Here is a 27,823-nt window from a genome sequence, read left to right on the forward strand (position 1 = left end):
ACACTGAAATAATGATTGAAATTAAGTTATGAGCTTGTTTTGCATTAGAATAGAAATAACTGTATTGTATTTGAAGCTTTGCGGACGTCCATCGGTAGTTTTACTGTCGCAAATACCCGTTTACCTGTCTCCGCTACGCGTCGCCAGGTAAACTAAATTTGCGACAGTAAAACTACCGATGGACGTCCTGAAAGCTTCAAATACAATACAGTTATCTCTTAATTAGCACAACCAACGCCCAACCTGTCCAATACAATTTATGTTATGGTTTTCAAGATTTTAAGAATATTGTAAACACATGTAATTAATGTTGATATGTTTGCTGTTATGAACAAGAAAATTACTTTAAATTCGTGATTTAATCTTTAAGAGAACGAAGGTTCGCTTCTAATAAAATATGACTTTAATTTACAGGAAAAACATAGAACCGAAGAGATATTTGCAATTGCATATTTGTAAAAGCACAAAAATACTGAACTCCAAGGAAAATTCAAAATGGAAAGTCTCTAATCAAATGGCAAAATCCAAAGCTAAAAGATACAATTGAATGGATAACAACTGTTATATTCCTGACTTGTTACAGGCACTGACTAGTTTTATGTAAACGTTTTAACTGGATATATTCAAACAATGATTCCCGACGAAATATGCACAGTTTTTTCAAAGCAGTTTTCTATTAGGCATAAGAAATCGAAAACCTTTAAAAAAAAGTGATTCATAAAAACAACTCTTGTGTTTTCATAAGGAAATTCTGTAAAATTATTTTCTAAAACATTAGATACCAATGGAAGTAAAACAATAAAATATATTCGATTGAATATTTCTGTGTTTTAAATATACCGGTATACATATGTATGTTTGTAAATCATATATTATGTTTTTAAGAATCCAGAGATCTACAACTTTTTTCCTAGAAAGGGAATCACATCTGGAAACACCACCATAACCATAACAGGGCAAAACATTACGTTTGAAGGACCAAACCGATACAACATATCATTGTGTGAAAATGACTCATGTATAACATGCAGGTTTTTTCAAAATGAGTATGCTTATTTGATTTTAAAGCTGGAAGATATACAAATATAGTCAATTTTGTTAATTGTTCATAAAGATTCCGCCAAAGGAAATACACTCAGATGCTTTTAAGGGATGTGTATTTCTTAAATAAAAACATCCATATGGTTACATGCGTTCTAAATGGTTAAACCATGCCAATGCGTAAGGAAAAAAAGCTTTATATTACAGTTTTGATATAAGTTCTAAACTAACAATTGATTGCTGCATTGCGAAGGTTTGTAAAGGCAAGTGGCATTTTTCAAGAAGACCTTTTACCGTAATATGTAGTGTGTCCGGTCGTCATATATCCAAACTTGCAATTTCCAAGAAACCAAGATAAAAAAAAATCAAGGATGAACATTCTATAAAGTTTCAAGAATTATACAAAATTCCCTTTTCTGTTTTTTTTTTAATATTTTTTATTATTCAAATAAAAGAACACAAATGAATCTTATAGAATGACCTGCATCATTCCTAATAAGATCGAATACCCTTCCTGAGTGCATTCTTGGTTTCGCCAAATTTTTTTTCAAATTTCGAGGAAATCTTTATGGACTGTTATATATCTGTTTAAATATTTTGCTTTTGGTTATGGGTTAATCTTAGCTTCTGTCACTTATGGTTTGAGATTGCATTATATTTCCCTTTTACACTATTGAAAAGATGACCAGTTTGTTCAAAGCTCAGTATTTAATTGACATCATGGAATACTTAAATACTTAGAAGCAATATACATGCATATGTGTGTGTGTGTGTGTGTGGTTTGACGAAATGTAGACAACACCTTGGGTGGTTTTTTTCCATACATGTACATGTGTTATATTGTTCTTAACTTTGTACTAGGTAAAACTTCTCGATATAAATCAATTTATTGACGGTTGCACCCTTATGAATATGTACGTTCAAGCATGGAAGTAATATAACGTCCATGGTTCAAGTAACATATATTCAGAGGGTTTGAAAAATAATCAGTTCAAGATCATCATGAAAGACTACAAAAAGTAGAATAACAAAAATAACAAACTACAGGGAAAAATCAAGACGGAAAGTAATTATTGAATTACAAAATCAAAAGCTCAATCACATTAAACGAACTGAAAACAACAGTCAGATGTTCCTGACTTGGTACATGCATTGTTTTATGTAAAAATTGTTAGATTACACTTGGTTTGTGTACCTAGATAAATATCTCACATTTTGTATAATATAGCAATTTTTTTATACAGAAGCAATGAAGTCAAGTGAATTTATGAAAAACATCGTTTTTCACTAACACTCACTTATCCTCACTAGGAATGTTGTGTATGTGCATAGTATGTAGGTTTTATAGTTTTAGTGGCTATTCTTTAAAATATCTAATTTTATTTAAGGCTGTATAAACTAGATTTGCAAGATTCCACAATAATGTGCAAAACCGGGAATTCAACAGGACCTATCAACTCGACGGAACTGGTAGTTTTTATCGATACTAATACACATTTTACACTAAATGGAACATTTCAGTATTTGCCTGACCCAACATTTGAATTTGTGAATGAAACTTTAAATGCTTTAGAGAGGTGAGTATTTGTGTTCACATCTTTAAAAGCATTCATTGCAAAATGTAGCATGCATGTAAAGTCATGTAGATTTCTGTGTAAATTGAAAATTGTTCAACAAATTAAAAAAGAAAATTCTTTTACGGATGACGATTTTGTAAAAAAAAAAAAGTTAACCGAGAACTATATTGGATATTATTAAGACAACTATTTTCAAACACCTAGAATTTACTATTGATTCTTCGAAAAACATTGAAAGGCGAGTGCACTTCAATGTTTACAATTCCAAAGAGATTTACATTCAGCTTAATGATTCATGCTTTATTTTGCGGTGCATTTGAATATCATTTGAATTTAGCTCTATCTTTTATTTAGTTTTTGTAAAAATTTGAAAGTAAGGAGAAGTGCTCAATTATATTATAAAACATGTTTATACAATGCATATAGTTGTCAGTTGTGGGAATTTTGAATTTCATCAAAATCTGCTTCTTTTTTACTTCAGTGGAGGAGCTAAATTTACTATTAATGGTAATGGTTTCAATAACGTTGGACAGATAACTGTTGAAAGAGTAGTAAGTGATTTCATTTAAAAGTTTTAAAGTATTGAAATAAATCATTACTCAGCGCTCTTGTGTTGCATCACGTTATGTTGCTATTAGATTCAGTCGATAAACATGCATCTTTAAACGTTTTACTAAACAGCATTAATTTCAAATTATAATGTAGTTGTTTTTAAGCATTGAACGTATCCAACTAATTATGGGTCAAAACGGCGCTTGAAAATAGAACAACAAAGCAAATAACAGACAATCATATAATAAAACGATTAGAAGATGTGGTATGGTTGCCACTGAAGCAACCCTCCATCGGAGACCAAATTACTTAGAAATTACAACTACATGTATATGTCACCATATGGACTTAAACAATTAACAAAATCCGTACAGCATAGTCAAATATAAAAGGCCCATTCATTAGAGAATTCAAATGTTCAGACAGAATTAACGGTATCATGTGTCAGGATAATCAAAAAGATCTGGAAAGAATTTTCTTCGTCCAATGAATATTTTGTCAGTTTAACAATTTTAAAAGCCTTTATTCGTGACCTACACTCGAATTAAAGCTGTCGATTATTTATGATTCTGTGAAGCTCTCTGTACCTTTTTGGAAAGGTTGAACAAAGTCTTCTTTTGTCTTGTTGGTAGCTGTGCTGTGAAGTGTTTTAATGTTTGTCATCCTTCATTCTGAGGTTGACGTGCACTTAGAACCATTTTATGAACTTGTATGTAGTCCGGCTATCTGGGCGCGTTGTATGACTTTGGTTGAACGTATACCTTATTGGAGTAATTGGTTGTTGAGTAATTGTTTGGTTTGTTGTACTGTCCAGTATTTTGGTAATATTTGTTATGCTGCTTTTGAATTATTACGTACTTGTCAAATTAAAAAAGGAACGAATGTTATTTTACTGTTGTATTTGAAAATCACAGTAAGGTCTTCAGTACAGAACAAAAGCTAACTACAGACTCGACATTCAGTACGAATTTTCCACCAATTTGTTAAAGTCTTTGGCAAATTGTAAACTTAATATTTATACCGGGCCTACAGATACGAAGATGTAGTAAATCACCCTATGGCCTTCAACAATGAGTAAAATCCATAATGCTTGTTTTTTTTTACCATAATGATTCAACCAATTCCCTAAAATTGACTTGATATGATTTATGACAGATTTTGATTACATTCAGCTAGTTTAATTAATACCGATACAAGTAAAACAGAATATTGCATGCAAATAGATCTTCTAAAATACCTCCATGTATAGCATTTGGCCGACATTGTTCTCTTAATAAAAGAAGCAGTAATTACTCAATCGTGTAGGCAAACACGTTTCACACCAAGAAGGTTGTTCAAAAACTCTTCATGAAATAATGTATGAATCGCGCAAATAATTCGGAAGGACTACAAACCAATTTCGATCACAAAATTAAAAATGAAGAGAAAACGTAAAATAGTATATGAAAAAAAAATTGTTAAAAATTAAAAACATCCATATCTTAACTTTTAGTTTTTTTATTTCAGGTCGAGCCTTGTAAAGTTCCTTCTGATAACCAAGCTTTATGCCAAATCCCTGAAAAAGTACCAGATCAACCAAATAACCAAACTGTTATTGTGAATTTTGACGGAATAGCACGTGCTTTTGAAATTAATTATGTTGATGATCCTTCTTTCGAAAGGTTCGATGGTGTAGTTGATTATAACAAGGAATCTCCAATCACAATCAAGGTACGTAAATTAGTTTTTAAAAATAGATTACTAACGAATTTTTCTCATATCACTCATTTGATAATACTGCATTGGCCATGGAATTGCCCATTTATCATAAGATATTATAATAGCTGATCCTGAATCGTTCATAATCAATTCAAACTATTTTGTGTTAAACCTGTATATTATAAAAAAAAAAAAAAAAAAAAGTCCTATTAAGGTATCTGACTACAAAATGGTGACAACTGATAATCTTTTTTACAATTTGTAAACAATTAAAAATTTTGGAATAAGTATTTTTTTCATTTAAACATATAGTTTCGGAGGTAGCATGCGCTCAATTGTAAGTGCGTCGATACTGACTAGATTTTTAACATATTTTTCTTAAACTTCTTACATTGAGTTCTTGAATTTAAAAAATGTTAAAGAAAACGTGGAAGTTCTCGAATCCCTCAATGGATTAGGTCATAAAGGTTCTTATCTATTAAAGTACCTATAATTTCTTTGATTTCAAATATTTGGATTTGATAGTTTCAAATGAAGAATAAATCGTGCTTTGGGAGGTTTTGGCAAATTTAATGAAGGTTCTAGGCTTTACTCAAAACAAAACTTTATCGACTACTGCATCTTGTCAGATATCATCTGGAAAATAATATTATTTCATTTTTATAATGTACCGATTTATAACTCTGCAAGCAGAAGAATGTTGTTGGTTATTTTTCTTGATTATATGTTGTCGACCATGTCACCTAATGGCAGACAATTCAATATTTTTTACAAAATGTGACACTTTCAATATGTATTATGCCTGTTCAACCTAAACAATAAATCTTAAAATGTCCTGTGCCAAATCAAGAAAATGGCAAGTGTTATCTCATAGTTCGTTTCTTTGTGTGTTGCATTGTCGTTTGGATTTTTTGTTGCACTTTAGTATAATGTTTCTTTTGTTTCGTTTTTTTCCTCTTATGTTTGATGTGTTTTCTTCAGTTTTAGTTTGTAACCTGGACTTATTTTTTCTCAATCGATTTATGACTTTTGAACAGCGGCATACTACTTTTGCCTTTATTTAAATAACTTACATAAACTTTGCCTTGTAATAATGAAAAAGATACATTGAGTGACATACTGAGATTGGTATTCAAATCGGAAAGCGAGAGCGAAAGTTTGTATTTTTTTTTTTTATCTTTAATAACTTTTAAATCTCTTAACTATACATTGTTAAAGTGTTATACTAAATGTTAAGCTCCAACTGATTTACTACTTGTCAATTAAATGTGTATGTCTTCGACTGTTTTAATAATTACTGGATTTCAAATATTAATCTTTCCCGATGATGGAAAATCCATCCGACGCATGAATTTATTTCTAAAGTCAGAGCCTTTCTTCAAATGCTTAAAGAAATGTAATAAGTAATGACTTCATTTCATGTGTTATTTCTGGTGGATTGACAATACCGGTTATTATTGGACTTGGAAATCACGCTGTGTCGTTGCAAACCAGCGTAACATTTTTTTATTTAATTTCGATGATAATGTTTTGATAACTTTCTTTTTTGCCGTATTGGTTTTCATATTTTAGGTTTCATGATTCAAATGACACATGTTCAGAATAGTTGTAAATCGGAATTTATCTGTTTTAAAATATTCTTTATAATCTTTTCTTATAGGGTAAAAATATTTTAAATGGCGCCCGATTTGTAGATTACAAAATTCAAGTTGGTTTGGACGGAAAATGCCTGATATCTAAAATATCAATGGAATTTATCATTTGTGTTCCACCGAAAAACGTTCCTCGAACAAATAAATCAGAAGTAAATACAGTTCATGTTATTGTAAGTATAAATGATAATAACTTGTACATTTATATAGCAGTGAATTCTTTACCCATGATCAAATCTAGTAGAGCAGTTTAAAATGTTAAAAGATAATATAAGAATTTTCAAGAATTTAAAAAAACCTTTCCAAAACCTGTAAAAGTAAGATGCCTGTCAAAGGAATTTATGCAATGCGAATTCGAAAGGGGTTTTGTATGGCTCTTCGATTGAATACATATTTACAAATTTTTTATTCGTTAAGACAGTAGGCATCTGTGATGAAGATCACGAACTTTCGTTTGTTTCAGTCTATACTTAATAGTCCTGTAAAGAAAAGTACGTGCTGCAAAGATCAGTAGATGTGTATTAATCACAGATAGATGGGAAAGCTATACGCTAGTGACACCTTACGTACAAAATGTGTTTTCCCCCTTCTTGACATCGAAATGTTCGTTCACATCTATAGTAATTTAACTGCGAACATCGATATCTTTGTGAGTTTGTTGTATTTTACAACCTTATTCACAATCACGTCAAAAGCAGGTCTGGTAACCGCTCGACTCCTTCTTTCGTTCCGTCATTGTTTTCGTCTATCTGTTAGGGAGACCGTGTGCAAAAACAAATCGTCAAAGTTTCTTTTGCTACTGTGAAAGAGAAATTATACTTGGTCTGTCAAAAGAGTTTTTCTGAAAAAACACGGAAACGTTTAACAGAACTAAAATTAGTTATCGTGTCTTCTATAAAATGCAATTATAATTTATTTGGTCTGATACAATCGTACGCGGTAACGCAGGTACCAGCCATTTTCCTGCTTTTTTTTAAATGACTCTTATGTTCTGCTCGAATGTAGCATAAGTTATGAAAGTTTTACAGGTTGAGGTTGGTAGGATAGCAGTTTATATTGGCGACATACAGTACCAGGAAGACGTAAAAGTATTAGCTATTATAGCCGGTGTTTTAGCTGCAGCTTTGGCTATTGCTGTTACCATTGGAATACTTGCTGTTTTTGTATTAAAAAAGAAAAAAAGAAAAGCTATCAAGGAATTTAAAATGGAACTTATGACACGTGAAGAAATGGTACGAAAAGCTAGCAGAGAAGGTAATGATAAATATGAAAATACGATAAAGAAGTTGTCCATGATGAATTAAGCATGTAAATAAATGTGGATTTATATTCAAAATCGTCTATGAATTATAAATAATTGAAATGTGAAATTTAATGAATAAATATTTTCAAAGTCCAAATTACAATTACACAAGAAACTGACGCAACATTTTGGGATGTATTAAGCGTTTGTGATGTTCGTATATTTTTAACGTAAACGTAAAAAAAAATGAGGGTCGATTAGGCACTAATATTTCTATGAGGAAAGCTGACTTCCATTATTTCACTGTGATCATTTATTTTCTATCTAAAAGAAACTGCTTAAACATGATATATGTATTTCGCAGTTGACACTTTATTTCAAGGTTAATGTTGCGTAGTTTGCCGCTCACATGTTATTAAGTTGGAAACATTTCTTAGCCATTTTGAATGGCGACATCATTGTTGCAAATACTGTTATGGTGTATCTTTATCATGTTTGTGGTAATGTTACAATTGTACACACAACCCTGTCCTGTTTTCTTCGATGGTTTTATTTTCCAAAGCCATTGGAAAAAAAGATTGATACCACTGGTAAATCATTTGTCTAAGTTTCTGAATTTTTTCTGTTTACCTCTCATATATCTTGTTCTGTCTCTTGTGTCTCAATCTTTTAAATGTGTGGTAGAGCAGACTGTTTTCAGTCCGTTTGTCATTTTCTAGTTTGACATACATTGGACAAACAAACAAAAATTACATTAATGGTTCCTGTTAGTTCATCAGATGTGTTTTTCGGCCTTTAACATCTCTTCAGTCATGCTCAAGGCCAAATTATTTGAAAACGTAAACTATATCCATATGTTGTTGAAGGTCTTATAACATCGGGAAATACATATGATACTCCGTATCAAAATTTACTGGTAGTGGTGTTTTTTAAAATGTTGAATGGACTCCTTTTGTCAAAAACTGAGGTTGATGTATTCTGACGTGTAAAGAGGTTGACATTTTGCTTGCATGTGACAAAAAAGTATCGCCCACACTACGATTTGAATGTACATGAAGTAAACACCTTTGCAGTTTAAAATATAAAGACTGACGTTCCATGGTTTATGGATGATTAAGGTAAACTCTGTTTGTTTCACTTTAAGATATATAGTTTCATTAGAAGAATGATTTAAAATGTTTCTTAATATTCATCAAAGATATTAGACGTTAAATTATTTTTGGCGGACGCATTTTTCTTTATTTAAAAGCCCTTAAGTGGTGTCGCTATCAAAAAAATTTGAAGATTCAGATCAGTTACGTAGTAAAAAACATTAATGATAAGAAATATATCCAAAGCAAAGCACTGCTAGAGAAAACACTTAATAATTTCCCACAAAACTTGTGAATTTGACACAACCCGACTCAGAGTGAGTTCAAGAATTCCAATAAATTGGCATTTCCATCTATAAAAAAATTTTGAAAGATTATCTAATTTTGATCCGAAACAGACAAAATAAGGAAAGGATTGAACAATACATTTTGGATTCGAGCGTCACTGATGAGTCTTTTGTAGACGAAACGCGCGTCTGGCGTATATATAAAATTTAGTCCTGGTATCTATGATGAGTTTATTATTAAGTTATTTTTAGTTGCTTAATTACTTATTCACTACGGTAAATTTAGTACGGGTTAGACAAATTACATGCAGTCGGTAAGATCTTATCAATGTGTTCGGACTGTTCAATAGTTTGTTTTTAACTATACACTGTAATATAAACTAATTTGTCTGGAAATGTATGGAATAATATTGAAATTACTGCAAACATATTTAATACTTGAACAGTACTTCATTTACAGCAGTCGATCAGTTTAATAATTTAGCAAAAGACTGAAGTTGACTACATAATGTATTGATGATTGCATCGCCTTGATTGTTTTCCAAATGACCACGATTATGATTTCGACTTAGATTGAGGAAGTTGTTCGCAAAGCTTGATATCAAAATCGTACATCAAGACCGAATGTATCAGTCATTTATAAAAGTATAATTGTAAGCTGATAGACAGTATGATGAAGAGGACATTTGGTCTGAATTACATGCAGCATCAACACATATAAATTCTTAAATTTTATTTTTTTTTAAAACGGTTCATATTGACAAGCTGAGGTTTTTCATTATGTGACACTTGGAGCAATTCTTGTTTTAACATATTAAACATTTTTTTAATTCAATTGTTTTATTTATAATTTCGCTTTAATATATTTTTTTTATTTTTATTTTAGAATTCGCAGATGCTCAGATGACAATGAAAAGTATAAAATCTGACCTTTTCACGTCAAAGGTACCCTTTTGTGACTACAAGACGTATGTTCTTCGTCAGCTTTTTCCGAACCAGGATATAACAACAAATCCCTTACTCCACGGTTTAAAGGTAACTTGCACAGAGGTGTTTTAGATTTGAACGTAAATCTTTTATATCATTTTAAAGTAAAAAATAGCTACTTAAAAATAGTTTTTAATGAGTTAGTTTTTGCATTTTATGATACAGGAGAGTCTCAACCAATCTTAAAGCGCTTAGAGTTTATGTGATTGAAGTGTTTTTATTTACGAATTGAATGCTTCTTTTTGTAACTTCATTTGGGTGTAAAAGCGTTGACCGAAGTACATTTTGTATGAAGCGTGGTCAACGCTTTTACAACCATATAAAGTTACAAAAAGAAGCATTCAATACTTATAATTACATTTTTTAGCCAGGATCTTGAAAACACGAATTTTATGACTTTTTTTATTTAATACACCTGTGCACGTTATTGTGGGACCTCCTGTTTTCATGAATAATCAGTTTTTTTGTGTAATGCAATTGCTTAAGGACTAACACGTGATGTGCAGTTAGCCAATCAGAATAACGTGTTATAATGAAATCTAATGTAATTAATTTGTATTGAACATTCAGTAGTTTATAACAGTATTTATTAATTTTTATAAGTTGCCCATATTTACACATTACGGCTGATAAATTTGAGATATCAAGTAAAATTGGAAATGGAAATCTGGAATGTATCAAAGAGAAAATAATCCGACCATAGAGCAGACAACAGGCGAAGGCCACCAATGCAATGCAGCGAGAAACTTCCGTACCCGGAGATGTGCCTCAGCTGGCCCCTAAACAAAAAAATCATACAAGACTGACAAAGGCCAGGGCTCCTAAATTGAAGCAGCCGCAAAAATTGCGGCGGGGTCAAACATGTTTCATGATATCTATACCCTCTAGCCAAGGGAGAAAAAACACACAACAATACAAACAGTAAAACTCAGTTCAAAAGAAGACCGAGTCCGATGTCAGAATAGGTAACAAAAGAACTAAACCATAAGACAATGATACATAAATTAACAAAGGACTACAAGTAGTTACTGACATGCCAGCTCCAGACCCTAATTCAACTGAATAAAATATTATATTTTCATCACATCAATATAAAGTACAAGAAATGTTTTCAACATTTATATTTTTATTCAAGATATCGGATGAAAAAAAAGACGTTACTGAAACTGCGATTGACAATTTTAAAATGTTATTGTCGAATAAACTGTTTCTGAAGTCACTAGTCCAAACTATTGATCGCCCAAGTATGCTGACAATTCAAGAAAAGTAAGTAGAAATTGTTGGTTTCAAGGTTATTTAATACAAAATAAAGTTGTTTTTTTTTATCTGTTGTGATACGTTTTTACGTTCAGAGATATGATCCTCTTAGCTCCATTTTACGCACAAACGTATTCTAATTCTGAAAACATATGGATGACACATGAGTAAAGCTACAATAAAACTTGCACCGACCTTTGTACTTTTTTTTTAACAAAACCAGAGATTAAAATAGAAAAACTATCTAACAGTAATCGCATATGTGTACATGTATAGTGAGTTCATATTGGCTAAGGGCTTTTAGAAATTATAAAATGCCTTGCCTCAAACAGTACTTTGATGCAGATGGCTTATACAAAGATGTTAATTTCAGTAAGAAATCTAAAAATGTTTTATATAATGTTTTAACTGGTAAATCATTTTACTACAAATTTTATATCAAATGCTCATTTAATGTCCACACCAACATGATTATAACGATATAGTCAAATTTCAACTGACATCAAGAAATAGTGCTTTTCATTTACCGAATCTACATAATTATCGAGATTTAGATTTTAAGCATTTCAGGGACCAATCAATGACACTTTTGAAGCTCTTGCTTAACAATTTCATTACTGGTCCTAATCAGTTTAATCAGTGCTAATCGATGAAAAAAATGCCCTGTGAGAGTTAACATGTCTGTAATCTTTCGTGTTTATACCATTATTGACCATATTTCAAAATTATTTTTTTAAGAACATAATTAGTCTGTATTGGTATTTTTTCTCTCAATTAATCACTATTTTGAATATTTCTCAAGTTATAAGCTTAACAAAACCTCGTAAAAATAGCTATCAATAAAATAAATAATACTTGGTTATTTCAGAGCACATTTTTCATCCGTTCTGTCAATTTCATTGATTGGAAATATGACACTCTTTTTCGAGTAAGTATAAATTACATAATTTGCCTTAACCAACTTGTTTTGTTCTATGAAGAAATAAAAATAGTTCAAATAAGGTTATTATTTACTCGTTGCCATGTGATCAAGTTTTATAAATAAAAACAAAACATTAAGGACAAGTTACCGCTGCTCGGATTGGAATTAAACATGCTGTGACAATGATTATCGGTTAATTCAAGAAATTTAAAACAATACTCATAATTGTATTTGCATATGTTTATAAATTCTTTGTACATCAATGTTCAAATTCTGAAAGTTGTTGACCATTAATTCTTAGTTTTGAAAACTTGAAATATAACTTTCGAGACAGACTGGAGTATACCTGGACGTCTTCTTTCTTTCATTGTCTAAAATTATGTAGACATAGCAAATTCTTTCATGTTCTAAAATCACTTTTTATAGTAAACAAACACTGATCATTTTGTAGTTTGATAGAATGTTTGATGGTAGACATAATTCGGTCAGCTAATAAAAAGCAACAAAAAGTTTTATTTAGAAGGTAAGTAATATGTCATATCATGTGGCTTGAAGAACCAATTGCATGTGTCAATTTGTCATGGCGTGCCACTTCCATTCTTTTAATGTTTTTACAAAATAAGACCAATAGCGAGTCTGGACATGCGTTAATGCATAAAATTGATTAATATTACATATATACTGAAGCATAACTTATCATTCTCTTCCATGAAAATGTTTGAAGAGAATTGAACTTGTACAGTGAGTGTTATGAAATTCCAACATGTCAAACCATCAACAAATAGTAAGTGGTAGCACGGAAGATGTTGATATAACTTTCACGCTACATAATACTTTTCCTTAAAAATTGAGAAAAATTTGACGAGACTTTTTTTTTCATAATAAGTATTTTAAAATTGCAAACTATCAGCAAGCCAGAAACCTCTGCACGGCAGATGCTAAAATTTCTTACATACTTCAAACTGAGCATCAAAAACTAAATTCATATCAGACGGACAGAAAGAGGGCGGAATCGAACGAATACTAGAACCTGCATCTCCTGTGGCGACTTAGGTAAAACAGATTCTTTCAATCAAAAATAAAATGTGTCCTTGCCACTGTTAGCATATTGCAGACAAGTGATGTAAACCATCTGATAGTACTTTTGGCAGCTTTTTGAGGTCAAACTGAAGTAACACTAAATTCTCATCTCATATATTTGAAGTATTTTACCAGATAGTTGTGTAATCAACAGTTCCATATTGATTTTGTTTCACATTTTCTTCGCTGAATATAGGTAATTTCCAAAAATTAAGATTAGTGTACAGCAATTGCATCATTTGTTCTGTTTTTTATACTAGCTGGTTGTTTATTTTCCTCGATTTCTTATGTATATAATTTTGTAACAGCAATTGCAATTTTAACGTCAACATTTTTTTTTAAATAAATGCTAAAAACGTTCGAAGTCTAATGACATTGTGAACCTTAATTACGCAGGTTTAGCCAAATACAGCTAAGCTCCATCTATTCCAGGGGAGAAATCATAAGTATTTCTAAAAATTCAAATAGATTTTTCAATTATCTTCTAATCAGTGATAACTCGTGTCAAAACAGAAGTGCTGATTGCTGGGCTAGTGATACCTTAGGCGACACCCTAACCAAAAGTTCGATTGTATATTTTGACCCAAAGAAGGTTCAGAGCAATGTCAACTTTTCGTATATGCAGATGGTGTATTAAAACTGTATGTCTGGATCTTACATTTAAACATACACGTTGAGCATTTATAATTGGAGAACGTCTTGTTTAAATTATTCACTTGTTTTAAACATTGTTGGACACATTTTGATACATTTCCTTTTTTTAATTAAATTTTCGAATGTAAATTATTGGAGAGTATCTGGGTTTCATTAATAAACATGTTATCGATCAACAGCATTGTCTAGTTTACTGTGCTTGTTATTTTGTAGGTTTGAATCTATCACACTGAGATTGATGGCAAACTGGTTACAGATAGGACTTTATGGACAGTTAACGGTAACTAGTAGTGTTAAACCTATGACTAGGAGCAACTTTATATTCCATATATAACACGATATGACATACGTTATTATTTGCTCAACGATGTTTCATACATGTTACTTATAACGTATGAACGATACACTTCAATCGTGGAATAGAGACAATAAAATGATTAGATTTCAAGCATGATATAATGTATGCCAGAACGTAAAATCATTATCTGTTTCAATGATTTGCATTCTATTGAATTCATAACAAAAGAAGTACGGGAGTCTGGCTATGGCATATCAAAATATAATCTTTAAATAATCATCCAAGATATCAGGTTGATAGTTTTAAACATTGACTAGCGTTCCGTTAACATTAGATTTATCAGTCATTCATTTATTTAAAATAAAATTTGGATGAAAAATCAAACAAACATCTGAAGAGCATTAAAAACAAAATTCCTAAAAATTGCTCCAAATAAGATGAGACTGTCTTTACCCGGAATCGGAGGTAGGAATATAAAAATCTTAGTGTATATAATGATAAATACATGTAACACAATTTTTCACAAAGCGAAGCATAATTGCATCGTATGACCTAAAGCCTTAAGAGTCAAATTATTCATTATGTAACAGGATAGTTATATTGCATAATTACAGTCAAATTGTGGAATGCAACTGTTTATGCTCTACAAAGCAGTAAAGACAATTGTTGAAATGGCACCAATAGACGCACTTACATCTAATTCAAAGAACACTATCGCAGAGGAAAAACTACTCAAAATGAGGATTGAGCATCAATCTTTTGTAAGAGTCTTTGAAAGTTTATTTATCATATGTTTTTTAATAGGATAAAAGGTAAATAATCTCTAGTACAAAATCTGACTTAATTTTAGATTTATTTGATTTCTTTTTCACATGTTAAAGGAAAAGAAACAATATCTTTTCACTTTTGAACTTATAATGTTCAAGTTTTTGTTTCAAACATGCATAATTCAGACTTTTGGATAAAAAACGAAATACATTGAATTACGTAATATAAGGAACTGTATTTATTGGAGGAAGGGTTGTGTTTTGCGATGTACCTTTGTTCATATTACTATTAATATTTGTTTTATTTAGACTTTGCAAATAGATTTAAATGGGAATAGTGACAAGCGTTATCCTGTGAAAGTTCTTGACTGTGATACAATATCACAAGTGAAACAGAAATGTTGTGAACAGATTTATAAAAATAACCCTTCTTCAAAAATACCACACAATGATGAACTTTCTTTAGGTAAGTAGTACTTGTTATGAAACTATAAAAGTGCATTTTAATTTATGCTGAAATACATTTGAGCAAATATGAACAAATATGAATCTAAGAAGTCATAAATTTGGATCACCTAAGATAGATACACTGATTCAAATATTTTTTTCAAGAGTTTAAGATAGTCGTTGTTCTAGTACTATTTTAAAAGAGATTAATTGTGTTTGTATATAAGAGACAAGATACCAAGATGGAAAAAAGATTTGAAAAGACCAAAACCAATGACAAAAACACTATAAATCAAACTGAATATTCAACAACACAAGTCTCTTAAAAAATCCGGGGATGAACTAAGATGTTCCTAAAGGTTAGCTGTCTCTGTTCCACTGAGGCAATATGTTGTGTTACTCGTCACAAATTACTCTTTTGCTGAAACACATGTAGCTATAGTACTTGAAATTAAACCCTGAGATAAACATACCAACAACATCTTTTAAACTTTTGAAAGACCGAATGTGGCCAACAAGATTAGATTTATTCCCGGGTTTGTACTAACATGGTCAACACGACGGTTGTCACATTTAGGCCAGGATCAGTTGACCTCTCCGGGGCAATTATACCACCCCCAGTATTCGCCACGTTTTATTTTTAATATAATATAGGCCAGTAACATGAGTTTAAAATCGTTGTTTAAATACATATACACGAAAGGTTTTAAGACAGGTAAAAATAATAAGTTTAATAGATCTTTCTAAGAATTGCTCTCACTTGATTTAAATTAAGAATTTATAAAGTTTAGTTTCACAATATAACCTTTTATTTTATGTATTTTTAGAGTGGCAAGAAGGGAGGGCTGGAAAACTTACACTAAATGATATTGACAACACAAGTGAACGAAACAATGGAATGGTATGTCTGAATACCATAAAACATTATATGGTTAAAGACAACAGTAGAATGGCCCTGATGTATAAGCAACGTGACAGCCACACTGTCAACGGTAAATATTTATATTTAAAATTTGCACACATTCAAAGTTTCTAAACATTATATTAAGTACTTGCTATTTGTCTTTTGTCGTCACATTTTGATATGTATCGAAGTTTTATGTCAATGTTAGTTGAACTTGCAACCCAAAGATGAAGTTCTGATGGTCCTCTTAAAATTTACAATGTGAGTCGCAATGTTAAACATACTAACATCTTCCTATATCTTTAAATTATATATAAATGGAATAAAGATTTGAAAATCAGATAAGGTTTGATAATAAACGTATAGACATTTAATTTAGAGGTTTAATGGGGTTACCGTATTGTCGAAAGCCGTACGTTTACTATAAGTGCTTACATCCACTTCATTATTACTTTAGTGGATAGTTGTCTCATTGGCTGTATAGAACATTTGTTTATCTTTACAGTGAATTCGACAGCGTTCCAAGATGAAAGTCTCGCGTCAGAGGATATTACTTTACTTGTGCCGGAAAACGTCGAATGTTCGGAATTAGAAGGCCAGAAATGGCATCTGGTTAGTTTTTTATTACTTTTTTCTTATGTATATCATTGCTCAATTTGATGTTCTACAACAACCCTTTCATGAGTCAATACCAAAATTGAAATTGTTTTAAAAAATAGAAATAAATATTTGTTCAAATATACATTGTTAATACTTATAATAGATACACATAGGTACAAAAAAAATAAACTATAATTTAGTTAAATCATCATCAAAATAATCCCCTATTTGTGAACTGAATTTAAACAATTCCCGAATTATAGCATTTCGTAGGTGTATAAACATGAATTAGAGGCAATTCTATCAATTTTGAATTACAATATAACACATTGGTGATACTATTGCTTCTGGTAAAGTACAAGTTGTCAATATCTTTTTTAAAGACAGTTTTTAATTTAGAAAATTACGATGGTATGCTTATACGTACAATCGTATGAGAAGTCAATCAAAAAAGAGTTTTAAAATTCTGTTATTTTCATACGCATATTTTTTGTACATGTTATTCTAATATCTGAGTTTTTATCAATTTATTTGAAAATCTTAAATGTGCAGGAAACAAATGTGGTGAGTAAATCATGTATAACCTCTTTTAGCTAGATTAAACAGTGAAGGATCGTTTTCATTTAAAACAATGTTATAGCTCAACTTGCTTTGGAAACACTATCTTTGATTTTTGGTTACTTCGATGAAAGCTTAGTTATTATCATACTGACAATTTTGGGCCATTTATCTTTTTTTATTGCAAATTTGATTATTCAAAAAATAAATATGCTTCACGTTCTTTGATTAGTCGTTTTGTGAAAAAGGGCTACAAAACCGGAATAGTGAACCTACCCAATCATGTAAATGATTTTTAACAGCAAGTTGCTTAACTTCCATTTACTTTGTTTTGCTTATACAATATTCATTTTTATAATGATATGCCTAATGATTGATACAACTTCTTGCTCAATATTTTACTTTGTCTTGACGGACTGACACGATGATAATGTTTTATTAAGATGCATCATTGTTCTTATATTTGATATGTATTACAGAGAAGTCGAGCAACTCATGCATCTTTGCAAATACATGATTTATATTATTGATTTATGTTTACTAAACGGACGAGTCGTTTATATTTGTTGCCACGAAATATATATTCGTCTATCTCCATTGATAATATATGAAATAACAAAAAAACCGAATTGTAATGTAAATTCAAAACGGAAAGTCCTTTTTTATAAAATGGTAGAATCAAAAGCTCTTACACATTTAACAAATGGAAAATAACTGTCATATTCCTAACTTGGTATTTGCTGATAACTTTATACATCGAAGACTGAGATAATTTCTTGGATAAATCTGCTGCATATGAATAGGGAAAGTAAGTTGCATTCAATAATCGTAATAAGTTTACCAAAAATATCATCATTCCTAATTGTCATACTATGAAGTAGTAATTTATCTGTCTTGTTTGAAATGTTTGCCAATAAAAGATTCACAATGGATTCTTGTTGCCGCTAGTCATATGAATGTCTCTGCTACTTCCATTTTTGTTGTATGTTCAAATTTTTAAAGCAATATAATTTTAAAATGAACACAATGTGCCGTATATTAATTATGACCTTATGTTTACTTCGTATTCTTTGACCGGTTATCATCCGAATTCTGTTTTGTATGTGCATCTTTCTACTCTAGATACACGACAGAGTTATATGTATATAATATTTTTTCTAGTCAAACTTACCAGACGGACGGTCTAATGAAGATCTAGATTTTGGTGACATCTTCCTGAATAGATTATTTCTCACCAAGGTAATATAGTTTTTTTATTATCCAAAATACAACCGTATTAAAATTTTGATAAACAAATTTTTTAATAATTTAACAATGCGGTTTTGTCAGGATAAGAGTGAATTTGGGAATTTTATCCACTTAAACTTATTTTTTAGTTCAGGAAAATCTTTTTCAACAAGAACTGAGGTATAGAAATATGATCACCTGGATTTGTCCCATTCGGATGTAAAATCTTAAATTTGCGGTATAAAAAGAGCATAGTCTTTGCAAATAGTAATCGGGACACTGAATGGTATATACAGCATCATTCTTTTTCTGATTTCATTCCAAATTTCCCTTCAATGATCTGGTTGATCACAGTTTTACAGTTGAAGCATGTCTTTTGAGCAAAGTAATATTTACTCAAAGCAGGGTCGAGTTGAAGTCATAAAATTGAAACAGCCACCTCGCCCTTTTTAGCAGAATTCATCTTATTTCTTATAAATTTCCTGTTTAAAAAAAATTGAATTTTATAGAAAAACTAAGGATTTTCTTATCCCCAGGAATAGATAACCTGAACCGTATTTGGCACAACTTTTTGGAATTTTGGGTCCTCAATTATCTCCAACTTTGTACTTTGTGGTTTTGTGGCTGTTTTGATCTGGGCGTCACTGGTTAGTCTTGTGTAGACGAAACGCGCGTCTGGTGTACTAAATTATAATCCTGGTACCTTGATAACTATATTCTAACATTTCCGAGCCTGGTAAGCATAGGTTTTTTTTCAACGACGAAATTGGACAATACTACAAAAGCATGTTGCCGTCAATGCAAAGGTCTTAAACCATTGCCAAAAAAGAAATTTTTCTTTGTTTCAGCTGCTACTTTCGGAGTGCATAGATACTACTTTTGAGAATTTAATAGATCCACAATCATCATCAATACCAATTCGATACTTCATCGGTATGTTGGATAAACTTGGAAAAAACTTTGGAGTAGATCAGGACGTTCTGCAGTCATGGAAAAATGAATGGTGAGTGGTTGACTCTTATTCATAGATAAAAAATATTTTTTAAGCTTTGGTTTTAACTTTTTTAACTTTACTGTAACTTGAATAAAGGTGTTTATGTTTAACTTTACCTGTAGTTGTTCAAACAGATTGTACAATTTGGGACATTTGAATTGAGCTGAATGTTTATCAGGTAATTGGTGAAAATCGTGCATTTTATTTATCTTTCTTTTTTATAGATATATAAAAGCTTACGCCTTCTGACATTTTCGTTATTATTCCCAGTCTTATTTATGTTATTATATATGTTTTAGCATATTATCAAGAGGTTTACAGATTTTTTTTGGTTATCAAAATTTGCTGTTACTAAATGTTAGAAATTATTATAGATTAAGGAATGTATCTCCCTCATGCATAGCTCTGATTCCTTTCACACGAATTTGGCTATACTTTTTGGACCTCCTCAACATTTATATAAGCTTTGGATTTCAAATATTTTGGCCACGAGCATCACTGAAGAGACTTGTATTGTCGAAATGCGCATCTGGTGCAGGAAAATTGGAACCGTTAATGTTATTACTATCACTGGGTCGATGCCTCTGCTGGTGGACTGTTAGTCCCCGAGGGTATCACCAGCCCAGTAGCCAGTACTTCGGTACTGGCATGAAAATACGAATTTGTTTTGGTTATTAAAGTTTGATTTTTCCAAATGTTAAAAATTATTAAGAATTAAGGAATATATCTCCCTCATGCATAGCACTGATTCATTTCACGGATTTGGCTATACGTTTTGGATCTTTTAGATTATCGCCCCTCAACTTTTATATAAGTTTTGGATTTCAAATATTTTGGCCACGCATCAGTGAATAGACATGTATTGTCGAGATGTGCATCTGGTGTAGAAAAATTGGTACCGGTAATGTTACTAAATGTGGTTTATATATTCTTTGGACAAACAAATTTCAAAACGTATATCATGTCAAAATAATTGATGTTTTGCTGAACCTATGTTTCTAATGATACACATTTGCTTTTGCTTAGCTATGCAACACGAGTTTGGGCTCCATTGATCGGTAAACCAGATATATTGTTTGATGTTAGTGTGCCTGCATACGTGGAACCATGTATGGACATCCTAAGACAAGTTTTTGTGGAAAGTTTTACCCAAACAGCCCACAAAATCAATAAGGTTAGAGTAAATTTAAACTTATAAATCATCTGTGTTTTGAAGAAATCTGATATATGGGATATCAAATTTTGAGGTGGGTTAAATGAGAGAAACATTTATTTATGATTGATGAGTCGTCTCGTGCCTCTATTCTTATCATTTGACTTAGTTATGAAATAAGATTAGGGATAAAAAATACAAGGCTAAAATAAAATAAAAATACAAAAAGGTATTTAAAAATCCTTTAAAAAAGTCCAACAAAAAAAAAACACAAAAAAACTAGTCTGGGTTTACTTGAGGAATAAAATTCATTTTGAATAAAAAAAAAATAACTAATTGTTTTACGTATTACTACCGATGACTTTGTGTGTTTTTTATTTATTGTTGTGCTTTGATTTTGATAGAATATATGTCTATATGTAATATTAATTAGCATTATTGATATTTGCATGGGAATTTGTTAGGAATCACCATCACAGAAGTTGTTGTTTCATAAAGACATACCAAGATACAGAAAGCTTATTAGTCCTTTTTTCATCCGCCTGGAACCAGTGACTGATAATGAATTCTGGAGTGAAATGGACGAAATCTCAGATGTAAGTATTGACATTTTTCATATTACAATTGTAGGTGTAAATTAAAGGTACGGGGTATGCAAAATGATAGAAACATGCAAACAAACCTCTGGAGGTAAACATACGATCTTCAACAGTGGACAGGTGTTTTAACTTGTGTCAAGCTCAATATATTTGAGCGTAGCAAATATTGCATATATTCAAGTCAAAGATATTCATCCCATGTTTCAGTGTCGCTCAATCTGTCTTGTTTTTGTTTTTTGTGGGATTATTTTACTAGTGGTTTCATATAAACATGAAAACTTATACAAACGATATCACAGATCTTCTATGATAACACTAAAAGCTTCAAACAGTAGTGACCTAAGCCAAAAATTTACGAGATTTAATTTTTGCATTACCTTCCTATGCATTGACGTTTACATCACATTTGAAACAGTATACCATCTTTTAAAAGTTTTTGATTCGAGTTTCAGTGACGACACGGACTACTTGCGTATAAAATTGTAATCCTGGTATCTGTATAACATGAATAAGTTTGTTCCTAATCATTAGAATTGTGGTTTGATACTAATAAAATTGAGAAAGGAAATGGGGAATGTGTCAAAGCGACAACAACCCGACCATAGAGGAGACAACAGCCGAAGGCCACCAATTGGTCTTCAATGTAGCGAGAAACTCTTGTACCCGTAGGCGTCCTTCAGCTGGCCCCTTAAAAAATATGTATACTAGTACAGTGATAATGGACGTCATACTCCGAATTATACAAATAAACTAAAATTAAAAATCATACAAGACTAACAAAGGCCAGAGAATCCAGACTTGGGACAGGCACAAAATTGCGGAGGGGTTAAACATGTTTATGAGATTTGAAACTGTTTGGCTCATTCTTTTAAGTAAAATCAGAAAACAATCCTTTTATTTGTTTTAATAAATTAATTGTTGAATGATAGGTTTTTAAAAACATCATAATTTGATAATGGTGGAAAGGATTGTTAATGCACCGAAGTGAATATGACAATCAAGAACAAATATGCAATCAAAATGTTTTAGTGTTGCATTAGCTTCATTGTACATATTTTATTGAGTTATTTAAATGCATGTGTTCCTATAATTCCTTTGTCATCAGAATTGATAAAATAAATGTTAACATCAGTTTACATCTACTTCAGAAACAGAAACTAGAACCTATGAGGTTCAGTCGCCAATCTGCCCTTCAACAGCTATATAATCTATATATTAGAAAACACAAGACTAAAGTAAGTGATTTCATTGCAAAGCTATGATAGAAAACATTTTGAATATTAACAATTTTGTCAGATCCATCACTCGGACTTAATTCTACAATTTCTTACATTGGTCTATTGGTCATTGTTGATCTGTTGTCCAAATAAATTGCATTTTAGAGGATATTTGTACATGAAGATTTTACTTTAACAATAAAACATTTGGCTCGCAAAGTACGTATAAATTCCAGATATGTGTACATGTATGTTCTGATAATCAATTTTTCGGACTGCGGTGAAAATCAAAAATTCTAAATGATATTTGTTGCTCCTTTTGCTTTTATATAAGAAATATTTTTTTGTAGATTCTGCTGACATCTAAGATAAGATAACAATAATAAAAATGTTATTTATCTGCAAACATTTCCCATTTATTTTCTTTAGATATGATTTATTGTTGACCAAAGCAGTTTTTTCTGCCCATTTTCAGATTATAAATGATTTGGAGGATATGGAAGAAGCGACAGACCTACAACTTGCAAATAAACTGGAAGAAGTCATAAAACTGATGGATGAATCTTCTGTCACTTGTTAAAGTGTGTACTTCTCGTATTACACAGACTGTAAATAGATACAGCTTCTTTTTCTTCTTTTTGAATACGGATACTGTGAATACACGAGTTATAACACACAACCAGAAATGGCGAAAGCACTTATTTCTCACCTGGAAGATATTATGAAATATACAGGAGTATTTCACATAATACTGTTACTTTTACTTATGAAAATTGTTATTTCTTTAATATTTATTTGTTAATGAATTTATGAAGACAAGTTAGGCAATACACATGTATAATTGATCTAAAACAATGGACAAAGTCATTTATAAATGGTCTGGATAGGTGTATTAATTGGAGAACAATGGGCCAACAACAATAAAATTATGAAAAGTTATTTTGAAATACAAAACAAACAAAGAAATGATAGACACATTTAACCTCATGCTCATTGTGTATTTGATGAGAGAGGTATTGTTTTATTCTAATGAAGTTCTTTGATAATTTACTCAAATAAATAAACCAGCTTTTACATCAATTTTTCAATTGATAAACATTTATATTTTTCATTTGTACATTATACTATGTGTACAGCACGTACATTTATACACAGCGTTTTATGTCTTGTAAATATTATGAAAGCGGCTTCCGAACCTAAACACTTTCTTATATAAATGAAATAATTTTTGACATATTATCTACATCCTGGTGTACTTTACCTTTGCTAAAAGTACATCAAAATTATTTTCGTCTTGTCGAGGTTTTCGTTTGTGAATAAAACCACGGTCGTTTTGAGCATGGTTCTTTATTTTTTCTCCCCGGTAATTAGATAAGTTGTTTTTGTTTTTATTTGAATGCACTGAATTTTCCTTTAACCAATATGTTCTTGCTTCTGTAAAACATATCTTGAAATGACAGAATGTGCTGTTCCTCAACTCTTATTTCCCACTTAAGAGCAAAGGAACAACTCATACTACTGTCATTGTAAGTAAATACCGTTATTAATTTGAATTTTTTTTTTTTTATTTATAAAAATCAAAATTTAACATCATAGTAAAGAAAGAAAGTAAAGGGTGCAAGGTCAAAGGCGCGTGTGAAATTTTTTTGTGATGACATTTTGTTAATTAACTTATAACGTTGTTTTTGACATCATTTTTCAAAGTCGACATGTTGTTTTTCGTTAGGACAAATGTCTTTACTGAATGACACTTTGAATTTTATACTTTTTGCAATTTACACTTACAGCGATTTTTTAACTTTCATTGTGTCACGTACCCAGACCGATGAACGAAAGGTAAATGGAACACCCAACACCCCATCCCCCTTTTATTATTTTACTTTATTATATTTTTTTATCATACATTATGCTTGCTTATTTTTTATATTTTGGGTTTTATGTTCTGAAATCACTTTATCTCGTGCACCCACCTGAAGGGTTGAGAATTGGTCAAATTTGACAGATCAACCCACAATGTAGATGAAGATGTATATCAAGACTATATACGTATCGTTCAAATACTCATATGTTCCCTTACAGATGTATAACGATGTATATTACAGGGAAATTTTTTATAAGGTATTTTGCAAAATCCCTAAAGGTTTGGAAGTTTTGTATAATCTGAATTTATTATTGAATTTATAAAATCAAGGATTTATTAAAGATTTTGTACTATATATGTTTAAGATCACTAGAATAATTTTAAACTTTGGTCAATGATTCGCTGGTTTAATTCAATAAATTAAGAAAAGACTAATACATCTTATCAATGAGTTTATAAATTCCCGACAATTTCAGATAAATTACATAATTCCAATCAATTTAGACTGTGATATCATTACAATTTCAGTCTTTTCTTATAAAAATCATAAAACTGTGAGCGATATTATAAAATCTCTAAATATTTCATTTAATATACAAGATCTTATATTTTACAAATTCATTGTTACGTATTGATCAATTTGTTGTAAATGAATGTTCAATTGAAACAAAATTTGAAAATAAATGTATAAGTTGAATAAAGGTGAAAGAACTTGACAATTATCATTATGATATAGCTGTCACAATGGTGAAACGTGTTTCCCTGATAAAATTCAGCCAAAATGTGCATGTAAAAATGGATTAACTGGAGACCGCTGTGCAAGCAAAAAATAGAACAGTATATACGTACGGAATATAATGAATATTGTTGGTTTTTTTTATTTTGATGAATATTGACTACTCTACAAATGAAACATCATGTATATTTGATAGATATTGCTTTATAGAATTGATCGTTAAATTGAAAATTGTCCAAATAAAATTCTTATAAATTTAACGGATACTGTTTAATTTATAAAAAATAGAAGATGTGGTATGAGTGCCAATGGCCAATGAAACATTTAAGTCGAAATTTGTAACATTAACAATGATAGGTAAATACTGCCTGCAATACGGGTCCACAGCTCACACCGAATAGGGCTATAAAAGGCCTTTAAATGACTAGTGTCAACAGGAAAATCAACGGTATAATCTAAAAAAAAAACACGAGAAACTACAAACATTACGAACCACAGAAATAACAAAACAACCATTGAACAAATGTCTCCTGAATTATGAAATATCTTAAAGAAATTGGATTACTAATAATACAATTGAGAAGTATTTAATTTTACAATTGGACTAAGTGAACCAAGGATGTTCGCCTGTTAGTAAAGGACGTTTGTCTAGTAAATACAACATATTGAGAAGGTAGTAAATAATTGAGTAATGATGATAGAACATTTCCTTGTGATCAAAACATGGTAACTGGATCTTTATATAATCCAAACAAGTTGATAGATAGCTCATCAGCGTTTGTATTAGGATCTCGACTTTCAATTATTTGTCTTCGGAACATCATTCAAAAGACATACATTGTCGAAAGCCTCATCTTTTGCAGTAAAAAGCGAAACTGGTGATGCTGTTTTTTTTGTAGGTTTTAGATAGGTATTTTTTTTAATTACGGCAATGTTAAAATTCCGAAATTTGAACCTTGCACCCTAAATAAAACAAATGCATCGTATTTTTTTTGCAGAATATAGTGTTCTTATCACAGAGATATATTTCATTTTTATATAATGATGATATGTTTTATTGTACCTATCGAAGAAGGCGTTTACGGTGGTGGCTGTTATATTACACTTTTTCTTAATATCGAGTCCGATCAATGCTTATAATGTTTATGTGGTGTTGTTTTTTTACTATCTATCATTGAACAAAATTGGAAACAGAAAATATGATTGATAACACAATACCGAGAATTACATGGTCAATCTAGTTTGTTACCTATGAGAAACTTGACACGGGATTAATGGACTGTAAACAGGGAAGTATTCGGTTTGCCTTGTGCTTCTCTATAAGGAAATAAAGATAGTTTAAGTCTCTAGCACCATAATTAAATATCGATTTTAATACGGATTGTTTTGTGTCAAATTGTCCTCGAACATAAAGGTAGGAATGATAAAGGTTACATTTTCCCAATATTTTGGGTTTTTTTTTTAATTAACTAAAACATAAATAGCTTTATGTGATTATAAAAACAAAATTATAAAAAAAAAGCATTTTCGAATGTGATAACTGTTAATATCGTCTAATCATATGGTTACTTTATGTAAGTACATAAAACATAAATAATTAAATCAAAATTAGTTTACATATTCATTTGTATCGTTTATTATTGATGACTCGATGTTCACCTACATTTATAAGTTTTTGTGTTGTAGTGGGTTGCCTCATTTATACATGTATTTTAGAGTTTTTTCCATAGTATATAATATGTCTATTTGATCATTGTATTTTCTTGAGAAAATCTTTTAATAAATTGTTAAACTCTTTTCATCCGAGTAAATAGAATTTCTTTTGACTTTTGATAATAAACTAAACAATAAACTATTTTTACACTCTTTCATACGTTAAAGTTTTAAACAATTAAATTGTTATCTTAACAATGGATTATGTTCTCAAAAAATAAAGAAAAGGAAGTAATCACAATTTATTCAATGTGTTTCACAAAATTTAATCAGTTTTATTCGAAAACATGACAAATAGAGAAAAATACGAAAAAAAGATGAAGAGCCTGTTTCGCTCACCTTTGCTCTATAGGAATATCAAACAAAGCACAATATCTAACACTGTGGACAAGAAATTACAATAGACCATTACAAAAATTTCTGTTCTGATGATCTTGTATTACTCACATTTAGTCTGTTTAATTTCTTTGGCTTATTAATAGATTTTGAATTGCTGATCATTTTTGTGATTTAAAGTGTTTTATCTTTCAAATAAAGCATAACAGGAAAAACATATCATAGTTTTCATAATAAACGGCAAAAACGACCTAAGCTGTATTTGGCAAAATTTTTAGTAATTGTGGTCCTCAATGCTCTTCAACTTCGTACTTTTTTGGCCTTTTTACCTTTTTTGGATTCGAGCGTCACTGATGAGTCCTTTTTAGACGA

At 30.6% G+C, this 27,823-nt stretch overlaps 1 protein-coding gene across 3 annotated transcripts in view; it reads left to right on the forward strand.

Annotated features, from left to right (window-relative positions):
- LOC143080626 (plexin-A2-like) overlaps positions 1–27,823 on the forward strand; it is a 137,934-nt gene that overhangs the window by 34,259 nt on the left and 75,852 nt on the right. For 2 of the 3 annotated variants that reach the window (XM_076256559.1, XM_076256565.1), the window contains exons 12-32: positions 886–1,046; positions 2,430–2,618; positions 3,100–3,169; positions 4,677–4,880; positions 6,529–6,693; positions 7,549–7,774; positions 10,028–10,176; positions 11,264–11,394; positions 12,254–12,313; positions 12,759–12,830; positions 14,255–14,321; positions 14,954–15,100; positions 15,416–15,572; positions 16,381–16,545; positions 16,963–17,069; positions 18,777–18,854; positions 19,691–19,845; positions 20,863–21,010; positions 21,454–21,585; positions 22,737–22,823; positions 23,281–25,662. In XM_076256559.1, coding sequence (XP_076112674.1) covers positions 886–1,046; positions 2,430–2,618; positions 3,100–3,169; positions 4,677–4,880; positions 6,529–6,693; positions 7,549–7,774; positions 10,028–10,176; positions 11,264–11,394; positions 12,254–12,313; positions 12,759–12,830; positions 14,255–14,321; positions 14,954–15,100; positions 15,416–15,572; positions 16,381–16,545; positions 16,963–17,069; positions 18,777–18,854; positions 19,691–19,845; positions 20,863–21,010; positions 21,454–21,585; positions 22,737–22,823; positions 23,281–23,385 — 2,775 coding nt within the window. In that variant the 3' untranslated portion in view covers positions 23,386–25,662. Of the gene's footprint in view, positions 1–885; positions 1,047–2,429; positions 2,619–3,099; positions 3,170–4,676; positions 4,881–6,528; positions 6,694–7,548; positions 7,775–10,027; positions 10,177–11,263; positions 11,395–12,253; positions 12,314–12,758; positions 12,831–14,254; positions 14,322–14,953; positions 15,101–15,415; positions 15,573–16,380; positions 16,546–16,962; positions 17,070–18,776; positions 18,855–19,690; positions 19,846–20,862; positions 21,011–21,453; positions 21,586–22,736; positions 22,824–23,280; positions 25,663–27,823 lie in introns of those variants that run through there. The other variant, XM_076256573.1, reaches the window with a different exon arrangement.

The sequence above is a fragment of the Mytilus galloprovincialis genome, chromosome 1 (genome assembly GCF_965363235.1).
Source record: "Mytilus galloprovincialis chromosome 1, xbMytGall1.hap1.1, whole genome shotgun sequence".
NCBI classification, from domain to species: Eukaryota; Metazoa; Mollusca; class Bivalvia; order Mytilida; family Mytilidae; genus Mytilus; species Mytilus galloprovincialis.